This window comes from Caretta caretta, chromosome 6 (genome assembly GCF_965140235.1).
Source record: "Caretta caretta isolate rCarCar2 chromosome 6, rCarCar1.hap1, whole genome shotgun sequence".
Classification (NCBI taxonomy): domain Eukaryota; kingdom Metazoa; phylum Chordata; order Testudines; family Cheloniidae; genus Caretta; species Caretta caretta.
The window spans coordinates 7,748,342-7,761,490 of record NC_134211.1 but is presented as its reverse complement, the minus strand read 5'-3'; the positions used below and the strand labels follow the sequence as shown (position 1 = coordinate 7,761,490).

General features: G+C 44.5%; 1 protein-coding gene across 1 annotated transcript; it reads right to left on the bottom strand.

Moving 5' to 3' along the window:
• Positions 1 to 7,292: 7,292 nt before the first annotated feature.
• Positions 7,293 to 9,687, bottom strand: LOC125629846 (olfactory receptor 5AR1-like). The gene is made up of 2 exons (XM_075129004.1): positions 9,675 to 9,687; positions 7,293 to 8,236 (listed from the first exon to the last, which is right to left on the bottom strand). The coding sequence occupies exons 1-2, from the start codon at positions 9,685 to 9,687 to the stop codon at positions 7,293 to 7,295; spliced, it is 957 nt and encodes a 318-aa protein (XP_074985105.1).
• Between the last annotated feature and the right edge of the window lie 3,462 nt (positions 9,688 to 13,149).

Sequence of the window (13,149 nt, the reverse complement as noted above, 5' to 3'; positions counted from 1 at the left end):
GATACCAACGTCCTCGGTAACAACCAATCTATCCAGAGTGGCTCTATTTTCCAGGCTGCACATACCCCCATGAGTCGATGGACTTCCAAGGTAGTTAGCCCTTCCCTTGCTGCAAGTAAACATGCATTGGTACATCTAGAAAAGGTGTCTTGCTTCAGGGTCCCCAAATTTTCAGGCATCGCCTTTAAATCGGTGGCCGATACTGGAACTGTGGTAACAGCCGTGTTACCCCCACCATTTACGGGAGTCATTACCATGGTGCATTGGATCTCCGCTACTGGGGCTATGGGAGTGCACTCATCATGTCTACATTCCTGAGGATTATCCCATATATCCCCCTCCCAAGTTTCCCTGGGGTCCCATATTTCCTCCTCCCAGTCCTGGTTTCCTCTGGGCAAGGTTTGATACCATTCTCCTACTGTGACTGCTGCAACCTGACAAGTTGTGAAGCCTAGCTTCTGCTTAAGCTGCTTGATAACTGATCCACAGTGGTTATGGTTTGCAGGAGCTCTGCCTTGTTCTAACGTTTATTTCTTCAACATGCTCTGTAGGAATTGGTTTTCAATTGATATTTTATCTTTTTCCTCTACCTGTCCAGTAATCCCTTTTCCCTTGCTTTTAGTTCCCATAGAGTGTCCTTAAGCATGTCCAATTGGCCGTGGACCCCTGTAGTCAATACTTTCCATTTATCTGCTTCTCGCTCACTTGCGCTGAGCTTTTCACGCAGTGTAGTATTTTCTGCTTTGGCAATTTGCCAGCTGGAGGAACGCCTCATTACAGGCTTCCCACATTAGCCAGAGTGCCGCCGAATCCCTTTTTATTGGGGTTGAACATTTATAAATCAACAAATATTTTGCCAATTTGTCTTCCAAATCGGCTATGGTGTGGACATCTGCTATTGCTTGTTCCGGCCATGGGCAAGGGCCAAATTTCTGCAAAATTTGTAAAAAAAGGGGTAATCTCTTGTACACATGGTAGCTTTTTCAGCTCCACCTGAGCATTGTCCTTAGGTGACTCCTTTCATCTGAACATTTTGTATTTAAAGTCTTTGGTTGGTATTTCTAATCACTCTGAGATTCTGTGTTGCCCGTGCTTGATTCGGGACTTACAAAACCCCTTTTCTCTTTTCACCTCTGTTGCCCGTGTCAGTGCCAGGGTGCCTAAATTTAACCCGCTCCAGGCCAGAGAGAGAAATGTTAAGCCTCCCTCTGTATTGCTCGGCCTACTACCACCGAGGGTTCATACACTGGTTACTTCTTAATTGGTGTGATCTTTTGACGGCTTCTTTCATTCCAAAACACCTCCAGGAGGGTCATCCTGTCCTGGTTTCAATTTTAATCAATTATCTTGTGTTTAAGGGTGCTAGCCTCCACCTCAGGGTCATCAATCTGCCCTTCCTCAATCATGGATGGGTGCTGATGGTTCTTGGGTGTCGATAAGTCTCTTCACTCCTCCTCCCTTGACCATCTGGCTCTAACAATGGCCTCTACACCTTATCTTCTCCTGATGCATACATTCCTCATCCCCACAAACAGTTCTTTACAGAGACCTTTAAAAGGTAACAAATAGAAGTGTTTTATGTTGAACAAGAAAGGCATCATAAATTAGACCTTACTAAATCTGGTAACTATCTTTTTCAACATTGGGGCCTGTGCCTCCAAAATTCCTCTAATCTCATTAACATAGACACAGAGAAGCCCGTTTCTGTTACTTAGTTACTTACAAGGCATGAATAAAAAGAAAATAGCTAATACTAGTATCCACTATCCTATTCATTTATTCTAACACTTTAATTCTTACTTTAAAACCTGCAATGTATATAGCCAAAACATAATCAATTATATAGCACAGTACCCATGGTACAACAGTGTGGCTGTTCTTATGTACTTAACTAAGGAGGGGATAAACTGATGGGGGCAAATTATGGGGTGGGGGATGGAGGGGCTGAAATAAGGGGGTCGACACACCAAGACCTCAGAAGTGGGTCAGAGGGTGAGGAACAGAGGGATGGATGGGGCAGGGGTCCTGGGGGAGCTGTCAGGAATGAGAGCGGGAGTTGGATGGGGTGGCAGGGGGAAGTCAGGCATGGGGGGTCCAGGGACAGGGAGCAGGGGGTGGTGGATGGGTCAGGATCCCCAGCGGGAATCAGGGGACAGGGAACAGGGGGGTTGGATGGGGCAGGAGTCCCGGGGTAGGGGTCTGATAGGAGGTGGGGGCCAGGACACACCTGGCTGTTTGGAGAGACACAGCCTCCCCTAACCAGCCCTCCATACAATTTTCAAAAACCAAAGTGGCCCTCAGGCCAAAAAGCTTGCCCACCCCTGTCATAAATATAAAGGGAAGGGTAAACCCCTTTGAAATCCCTCCTGGCCAGGGGAAAGCTCCTCTCACCTGTAAAGGGTTAAGAAGCTAAAGGTAACCTCACTGGCACCTGACCAAAATGACCAATGAGGAGACAAGATACTTTCAAAAGCTGGGAGGAGGGAGAGAAACAAAGGGTCTGTGTGTCTGTCTATATGCTGGTTTCTGTCGGGGATAGACCGGGAATGGAGTCTTAGAACTTTTAGTAAGTAATCTAGCTAGGTATGTGTTAGATTATGATTTCTTTAAATGGCTGAGAAAAGAATTGTGCTGAATAGAATAACTATTTCTGTCTGTGTATCTTTTTTGTAACTTAAGGTTTTGCCTAGAGGGGTTCTCTATGTTTTTGAATCTAATTACCCTGTAAGATATCTACCATCTGATTTTACAGGGGGGATTTCTTTATTTCTATTTACTTCTATTTTTATTAAAAGTCTTCTTGTAAGAAACTGAATGCTTTTTCATTGTTCTCAGATCCAAGGGTTTGGGTCTGTGGTCACCTATGCAAATTGGTGAGGCTTTTTTATCCAACATTTCCCAGGAAAGGGGGGGTGCAAGTGTTGGGAGGATTGTTCATTGTTCTTAAGATCCAAGGGTCTGGGTCTGTAGTCACGTAGGCAAATTGGTGAGGCTTTTTACCAAACCTTGTCCAGGAAGTGGGGTGCAAGGTTTTGGGAAGTATTTCGGGGGGAAAGACGCGTCCAAACAGCTCTTCCCCAGTAACCAGTATTAGTTTGGTGGTGGTAGCGGCCAATCCAAGGACAACGGGTGGAATATTTTGTACCTTGGGGAAGTTTTGACCTAAGCTGGTAAAGATAAGCTTAGGAGGCTTTTCATGCAGGTCCCCACATCTGTACCCTAGAGTTCAGAGTGGGGGAGGAACCTTGACAACCCCGGTCTAGAAAATACTTAGCCCTGCCATGAATGCAGGGGACTGGACTAGTTGGCCCCTCAAACTCCCCTCCAGTCCGACGATTCTATGATCGCACAAATGGCTCTGCACAAGAGGGACACCAGCCTGAGCACTGGGCAGGGCAAGGGACAAACACACCTGCCTACGCTTGACTTTCAGCTCCACTGTACCCCACATTGCACACACACACATAGTGCCCACTGCACACCAAACACACACCTAGGCAGAGTACCCACGACACACACACAGCCTGACACTGAGCTCAGTCAGAATGCAGAATAATTTCTACTGGGAAGCTGGGACAGCTGGAATATTTCCAACTAACCTGAACAAAAAGAACCAAAGGGGATTCTGCTGCCCTGGAAGGGAGATAGGACTAGATTTTCGAACTGGTCTCTTCCCTCATCAGCTTCCTTGAGGCCTGGTTTATGCTTAAAAATTTGATCAACCGAGCTCTGTAGCACAGGACTGAGAAACTTTTCATACCATGTTTGAGGCAGTTAGCTTGTACTGACCCTCAGTGTAATTTTTCCATTGACCTAGCTATTGTCTCTCGGGGATGTGGATTAACGAAATTGATGGAAAAACCCTTCCATCAATGTGGAAAGCATCTACACTACGGCACTGGTGCACACCATAGCTGAGTCAATGTAATGACTTTAATATAGACATTCCCCAAATCGATGTGGGAGTTTCCCCCTTCCTATTAAAGCTATTTTCTCTCCTTTTATAGTCACTTTTCTCCCTCCCTTGGTAAAGATCTTTCCTTCTTTTGATAGGTAAATATGTTCAGAAAAGTTGAAAATTTTCCTCTCAGGATAATTCCTTCTTTCCCGTACCATGAATGTCATTTCAATTAAATGCTCTGAAACTGACTTGTTGAAATGCTGTGAAACTGACTTGTTTGCCCGTGACATGGTGGAACCACTTTATTTTTCCTCCCTTCACTTACAATGAGTTGAGGACGAAAGCAGTAACTGCAAAGAATCCTAAAATCAGACTTAGAGTCAAATATTTTCCTTAATACCTCTGGAGCTGCTTCCTTCGCCAGAGGAGGTCAACTTTGGCTTTGATGACTTTGAGATTTGATCCCTGAAGCATCTTTACTCCCAGGACAACAGGTGTGCACAGAACATGCAATTAATGTAGTTGCCGTGTCTTTCCTTGTGGAAATGGAACACAGAGGGCCAGAGCATCAGCTGGTCTAGATCACTCTCTCTCCTGTGAGGTATCTTTAATATGATACAAAACTGAGGTGAATGGATTATTTCTAGGTCTGGAGTTAGGAGAATAAGATATCAACTTCTATTACTGATGTAGACAAATTAAGTGGAGGCTATTAAAGGTGCTTCAGAATCAATGAACTGTGAATGGCCCTGTTTACCTGGAAGCCTTCCTTGTATGTGTGGGACAAACCGGGAAGAATGGAGATTGGGGTCTTACAGTGACATGTGATCATGTCACCAGATACTGAAATCCATCTTGAAGCTGGTACTTTTCCAGAGTGGGGTTGAATTCGAAACAAATGTTTTCCACCTTAGGGATGTTCCACATAAAGTGGGGAAGGCAAACAGTTAGTGTCTTCACCTGGCTTAAGAGACGGCCTCCCCACCCCACAGAAATACCTGCAGATACCTGGAAACAAAAGGACTGTAAGGACAGGGGTGGGTGAGGCCAGGCTGGACCCAGGTCAGAAAAGGCATCTGACCTGAAAAGGATTTTACCTGAAGTAACAACTGGGGTGAGAAGTTTGTAACTGATTTCTGAATGTACTAAACTTAGCCTTGAGTGTTTTTTTTTTTTAAAATTTTGCTTTGTGATTTACATTACTCTGTCTGGTTTCAGAGTAACAGCCATGTTAGTCTGTATTCGCAAAAAGAAAAGGAGTACTTGTGGCACCTTAGAGACTAACCAATTTATTTGAGCATGAGCTTTCGTGAGCTACAGCTCACTTCATCGGATGCATTCCGTGGAAACTGCAGCAGACATTATATACACGCAGAGATCATGAAACAATACCTCCTCCCACCCCACTGTCCTGCTGGTAATAGCTTATCTAAAGTGATCATCAAGTTGGGCCATTTCCAGCACAAATCCAGGTTTTCTCACCCTCCACCCCCCCACACACAAACTCACTCTCCTGCTGGTAATAGCTCATCCAAAGTGACCACTCTCCAAGTTTAAATCCAAGTTAAACCAGAACATCTGGGGGGGGGGGGTAGGAAAAAACAAGAGGAAATAGGCTACCTTGCATAATGACTTAGCCACTCCCAGTCTCTATTTAAGCCTAAATTAATAGTATCCAATTTGCAAATGAATTCCAATTCATCAGTTTCTCGCTGGAGTCTGGATTTGAAGTTTTTTTTTGTTTTAAGATAGCGACCTTCATGTCTGTGATTGCGTGACCAGAGAGATTGAAGTGTTCTCCGACTGGTTTATGAATGTTATAATTCTTGACATCTGATTTGTGTCCATTTATTCTTTTACGTAGAGACTGTCCAGTTTGACCAATGTACATGGCAGAGGGGCATTGCTGGCACATGATGGCATATATCACATTGGTGGATGTGCAGGTGAACGAGCCTCTGATAGTGTGGCTGATGTTATTAGGCCCTGTGATGGTGTCCCCTGAATAGATATGTGGACACAAGTGGCAACGGGCTTTGTTGCAAGGATAAGTTCCTGGGTTAGTGGTTCTGTTGTGTGGTATGTGGTTGTTGGTGAGTATTTGCTTCAGGTTGCGGGGCTGTCTCTAGGCAAGGACTGGCCTGTCTCCCAAGATTTGTGAGAGTGTTGGGTCATCCTTTAGGATAGGTTGTAGATCCTTAATAATGCGTTGGAGGGGTTTTAGTTGGGGGCTGAAGGTGACGGCTAGTGGCGTTCTGTTCTTTTCTTTGTTAGGCCTGTCCTGTAGTAGGTGACTTCTGGGAACTCTTCTGGCTCTATCAATCTGTTTCTTCACTTCTGCAGGTGGGTATTGTAGTTGTAAGTAAGCTTGACAGAGCTCTTGTAGGTGTTTGTCTCTGTCTGAGGGGTTGGAGCAAATGCGGTTGTATCGTAGAGGTTGGCTGTAGACGATGGATCGTGTGGTGTGGTCAGGGTGAAAGCTGGAGGCATGTAGGTAGGAATAGCGGTCAGTAGGTTTCCGTTATAGGGTGGTATTTATGTGACCATTGTTTACTCTGTCTGTTACTACTTAAAACCACTTAAATCCTACTTTTTATACTTAATAAAAATACTTTTGATTATTTATAAACTCAATGTAAGTAATTGTTAGCTGGGGGGCAAACAGTTGTGCATATCACTCTTTCGGTGAATAGAGGGAAAATATTTGTCTTTTTACTCTGTATAAGCTTTAGACAGAGTAAAATGGATTTATTTGGGGTTTAGGTTTTATTGGGAGCTGGTTTCAGTCTAGATCTGAAGTTTTCAGGGTGTGACCCAGACCCTGGGTCTATGTTGCCCCAGGCTAGTATATCTGGCTCAACAAGACAGGGTTCTGGAGGCCCAGGCTGGCAAGGAAAGTGGGCTCAGAGGAAATTTCAGCACATCGGGTGACAGTCCCAGTGAGGGTCTCTGTGACCAAACCGAGCACACTATGCACTTGGGATTCCTGCATTTCCAAAAAAAAACATCCCAGCCCGTCAGCAATGAGCTGTTCCAGTCTCAGTTGCTCTCAACCTCTCCTTTCAAAGTTGTTCTACTGTGGATAACTAACTGAAAAACAATTGGAACAGAGACGTGAAGTTGAGCATCTCACCCTCTCGGTGGGTCCCCTTAGCCACCAGGTTATACAATCATTCTCTCTCTCTGGCCCTGTGATGCTTCCCAGGTTTTGTCCACTGATCTCTGTTGGGGCCAGGAGACATTGTTCGAATAAAAAAAAAAGTGATTATAATAACAATATAATAAAGAACAATACTCCCATGGGCTCTGTGAAATTACTTTGTAATGAAATGGGAATTGAATTCACCTGTTTCCACTCCCCATCACTAAACCAGTACACAGTTAAACAGATTCAAAAATTGGTTAGCAGTTTATTCATTGCTTTCCTCAGGGCGTCCTTCACCTCCTTGTTCCTCAGGCTGTAGATGAGGGGATTCAACATGGGGATCACCAGCGTGTAAAACACTGAGGCCACTTTGTCTATGTCCATGGAATAGCTGGAGGTGGGACGTAAATACATGAAGAGGAGGGTGCCAAAAAACAAAACCACAGCGGTCAAGTGGAAACTGCAGGTGGAGAAGGCTTTGCGCCGGCCCTCAGCAGAGCGGATCTGCAGGATGGCAAAGATGATATAGACATAGGAGAGGAGGACAGTCATACAGCTGCTCCCTGTAATGCAGCTTGTCAAAGCAAACATCACAATCTCATTGATTCTGGTGTCAGAGCAGGAGAGCGCCAACAGTGGGAGGATATCACAGAAGAAATGATTGATGATGTTGGAGCTGCAGAATGACAGCTGAAATGTACAACATGTGTGTATCATTGAATCCACCACCCCCACAGCGTACACCCCAGCCACCAGCTCTTTACAAAGCTGCCTGGACATGGTGACCGTATAGAGCAGCGGGTTACAGATGGCCACATAACGGTCATACGCCATCACAGCTAGCAAGAGGCACTCAACATCTGCAAAAAGGATAGAGAGATACATTTGCACAGCACAGGCCATGTAAGAAATGCTTTTCCTCTCGGCTAAGAAATTCAGCAGCATCTTAGGGGAAATTATGAAGGAAACAAAGAGGTCACAGAAAGACAAATTCCTGACGAAAAAATACATGGGGGTGTGGAGTCGGGGATCAATTGTGATTAACAAGATCATCCCCCCATTCCCCACCAGGGTGATACCATAAATCAGTAGGAACACCATAAACAGGGGGACCTGTAGCTCCGGACAATCTGTCATTCCTGAGAGAATGAACTCAGTCACCTCCGAGTGATTTCCCTCTTCCATCTCCTCTGAACAGAGATCAGGCAGCTACAGAGATGTGGACAGGTGGATGGTGAGAAAAAACTGTCCCTTCTCTTTAATGAAGTAAGTGAAGATAAATGGAGATCAGTTTCTCAATAGACATCAGTACCCACTCAGGGAAGGGCTTAGTCCACAGAGCCAGGTGTTCACAGCTGGTCATTCGAGGTGTTTGATAAAATGCACATGCTGTGCAAATACAATGACACGCAGGTTAATCATGCACCCCACACAAACACTCCTGTTCACTACTCTGATCAGAAATCAGTGAGTGACTTGTGACTCTGCAGGGAGAGAATCAGTCGGAACGGATTATTCCTTTGCTAAACAAGGGGTGAGAGTAAAGGAGTGTCAAACTTTCCACCTTCTTTTGGAAAGGGGAGCTCTGGGGCTTCGCATGTTGGTTTGGGGTAAAGTTGCTTACTGTGCTAATTAAATTTTTTTTTGGCATTTACTTTAGGCTGTATGAAAATCCAGAGACATAATGCAAAGCCCTGGCTTCGGTGACTATGTAATTGCTTATTTTTTCCAACCAAAGAGGTTGATTCTTTAGCTGAAGGAGTCTGAGTTGGGACTAAGGCGTTTAGTGCTGGAGGTCTGGAATTTAATAACTGCTGATCACCACGGTGTGTGCGTGTGTGCCTGTAATTCAGGAAAGTAGCACTTACCTGCTGAGAAGAGAGAGAGATGAGGTGGTGTTACCCCATCGACAGAAACTTCACATTTGGTGCACTAAGGAAGGTTTATACTGAGATTTGTTATCTGTGGGACATAATTCCTGAAGCAACTGGGAATAACTGAGTTCAGATACCCATAAAACCTAATTAATGCATTCAGTGAACCAAAGCCACCCTCTGTGTAATTGGTGCCCTGGGGATTAATTTGTCCCACTCTTTTCTACTGTGTTATTAAATGATGCAATTTCTACCAGAGTTACAGAATATGAGGTTTGGTGTATATTTCATCCTGCTGTTTTCAGTGCAAGCTGGTTACTGCATAGAGCTGATCCACACAGAGTTTTTTGTTTTGTTTTGTTTTGTTTTTTTGTGGAGACAAAAATCTTTTTGCTAAAAAACATTTCAGATCAGAAATATCACGGGGTGTCTCAGATACCACACACCAGCAATCTCTTCCATGGGCCAGGCTCCCAGACTGGACTTCATCCCACATGATGCATGATGGTTTCTCATCTTGCTGAACTGCCCTGGAACATCACCAGAGTCCCACAGCCATGGTTAGGGAGGAGGGGAGTTTGGTATTTTGATAGAAATCTTATAATTTCCAGGGAAAAGATAATTTCATGGAAAAAAGAGTTGAAAGGAAAATCCAATTTCCCATCAAAAACACTTCTCAAGAAAAATATTCAACCAGCCTTAGCAACAAATTTGGAAACAAAGGAACAGAAAGTTAGATACACATGAAACGTACTAATTATTTGCATGTGTAGCTGATATCTTCTGAGTCATTCCTGGTTCCAGAATCACCTCATTGTCCTGGCCCCAGTAGGTGGAATGTAAAACCTGTAAGACATGTAAGAGTACTCCAGATTATCACGCTATTTATAGCATGCCACTCACCATGGTATCCTATGTCCTTCCCTTGCTAGGTTACTCCCAAAGGTAGGAAAGACAGTTTCACTCATTTTGTTTGATGGCGACCACAGGATGACCACAGGAGCTCAGGGGGAGACCACAGCATGCTATGGACTTCTGCAGTTCACAAAACTATCCCTCTTTCATGCATTTTATCTGCACACAGAGCTCAGCTTTAAGATGTTAAATAAATCTATGAGTCAACTAGAAATAGTCATGGTGTCACCACAAATATTATAGTCATTCTCTCATCACAAAGGTTAATGCTTTTTCTTTTTTTTATAATGTATGTGAAATTATAAGATGACACTGTATCATGTTATTAGTACTAGTTCCAAATGGAGATTGGCAAACTGGTCTGTCTTAAACTAAGAAATGTGTGCGCTGCTTATTTTTGTTTCTAAACAGTAAGTAACAAGAGTCATCAAACAGGAAGGGAAACAAAGGAAGCCCAACAAAGGTGAGGAAACAGCAGCAGGGAGCATCCTTCTACATATACATTTTGTCTTCCAGTAACCAGGTTAGAAAAGTTTCTAAAACTGGGGATAGGACTATAAAAAGTAGAGGCAGACAACCCAAGCCATCCATATCTCTCTCTCTCTCTCTCTCTCTCTCTGTTTGCCCATTGATTTACTGCATCTGAAAGGAGAAAGAAAGCAGCCATTGGACTGGGGGAGGGGTCCTGACCTAACAAGTTTGATCAGTAAGACTGCTGAAAGCATGTGGTGAGGATAATTTTGCTTTGAATTTCACATCATTTGTTAACTTAGGCACAAGTTGCATTGTAGCTTTATTTTTCTTGTAACCATGTCTGACTTTATACCTCCAAATTCATACTCACTTTGTAGTCAATAAACGTTCTTTTATTGTTTTATCTAAGCCAGTGAATTTCAGTAGAAGTGTCTGAGAAATGAAGTTTCAGGCATATTAGTGCTATTAAAGAAATAATGGGAAAAGTCACTTTTATAGTCCAAGAGTGGACTGCACAGCACAGGCTGTACATTTCTGGAGGGAAATTGAAGACTGGGGAGTGTGTTGGGGTCACCCTGCAGTGTAACCAATGGTGCTGAGAGCCTGAGTGTAACCCAACTATTCCTGGCCAGGCTGCAGTTACACCCACATGCTCAGGGTGTGATTTGCATGCTAGACGGTTGTTTGTGAGTGACCCAGGTGGAAGCAACTTCTGCAAGGCATTGCAAGGTTGCAGGTAGGTGTGCCGCAGCTGCTGATTAATCTGGGTTGGACCCTGGTATGTCACAGCCACCAACCTAAAAGGTTTCCCAGGAACACAAAGGCGTGGTGCGAACTGACAGTAGCGTTTGATTGACATGAAAGCTAGAGGTCCCCCAATGAATGGACCCATGCACTGATCCATGGCTGCAGATGCACAAGAACACTGTGATCATCACCTCCCCTCAAGGAGATCCATGGCACGTCCAGTGATGACTTTTCTCTCCTTCACTATGGTAGCAGAAATTATCCCTCATGGGTGTGGAGGCTTGGCTCGTATTATCAGTGCTCCAGGGAAGGTTGGTGCTCCCTTCTCCTAAGTGGTGCCAACCTGTGAGGCATTGCAGGGCTGACTGTATTAGGAGGAAAAATTGATGATCCAAATCAGCTATATTCTTTCGTATAATCTTTGGGTGAGGGGTTACAAAGAATGTACACAACCTCTTGCTTCCCTGAACACAAGTGGAAACAACCAACAGCCAGCAATCTCTGTACTCAGAAACTCCAAAGTCTGTCATCCCCGGTCTGTGCCCAGGAAACACTATGCCCCTACTTCCTCTAGGAGTCATGCTCATAAACCTTCTCCTGGCTTCTCTGCCTCCTGTGACCCGGAGGTGCATGCGGCAGTCCTCACTGAAAACGCCATGGTCAGGGCAGGCTGCAAAAAGGAGGATATTCCCCAAACTGGTGGTTAACACAGATCTCTGCATCATCTGTGCAGATGCTGCTACAAAATATCTCTGAGCATGCGAGTTCCCTCCGATTCTTTTGTTAATTTTATTTATTTCCTATAATTTATAGTTTGTGAAACAGAGTGTGATGTTGCACCCCATAATGCTTTATAGAAATATGCTTATGAATGTAAATATGACATAACTGGAGTATGTTTTATGTGAGATATGCCATGTAACATATGTCTGCAAAGGTTATGATCTACTGGATATATTCATGCTATTTGCATGCATGTAAATTTTTTGCATTCAAAGTTATGAATATGTGTTATGTACCTGTTTGTTTTAAGTAGCCTCAGTGAAGCAGTTGGTCAGCTTCTTGAGAAAAGACTATTCTCTGTAAGTGCCCAGTCAAGAAACACTTAAGCTAACAATGAACTTTGAGAGATGCCAATCCGCAGCTAAGCTCTCCTGGGAATGTGGCATGGGTCTGTAAGGAACCGAATCATGCATGGACATGTGACTTGCCCATGTGATTCCAAAACTCCATCTTGGAGCTGGATTCTCCATAGGAGAGGGGAAGGGGTTTCCACACCAAGAGAGAAACTATATAAGCCCCTGGGGAAACCCCTCCATTTTGTCTTCAGCTGGCACAAGAGATAGCCTCTCCACCCCAAGAAGATCCCTGAAAGAAACCTGAACAAAGGACAGTAACTACAGGGGTGTAAGTGATTGCTCGACCCAGACTAGGAGTCAGTAAAAGAGGCTTATTGGAACATCTCTGAGGGTGAGATTTACGTTGATTTTGGTGAAACATCCCTTGTGATCCACCAGTGCTTGCAGCACTATTGAAAAGTACCCCTTGCGGTTTATGTACTCGCAGGCTTGGTGCTCCGGTGCCAAGATAGGGATATGGGTTCCGTCTATGGCCCCAGCACAGTTAGGGAATCCCATTGCAGCAAACCCATCCACTATGACCTGCACATTTCCCTGGGTCACTACCCTTGATACCAGCAGATCTTTGATTGCATGGGCTACTTGCATCACAGCAGCCCCCACAGTAGATTTGCCCACTCCAAATTGATTCCTGACTGAGCGGTAGCTGTCTGGCATTGAAAGCTTCCACAGGGCTATTGCCACTCGCTTCTCAACTGTGAGGGCTGCTCTCATCTTGGTATTCTTGTGCCTCAGGGCAGGGGAAAGCGAAGTCACAACGTTCCATGAAAGTGCCCTTACACATGTGAAAGTTTTGCAACTACTGGGAATCGTCCCAGACCTGCAACACTATGCGGTCCCACCAGTCTGTGCTTGTTTCCTGAGCCCAGAATCGGCGTTCCAACACATGAACCTGCCACATTAGCACCATGATGCCCACATTGCCAGGGCCCCTGCTTTGAGAGAAGTCTGTGT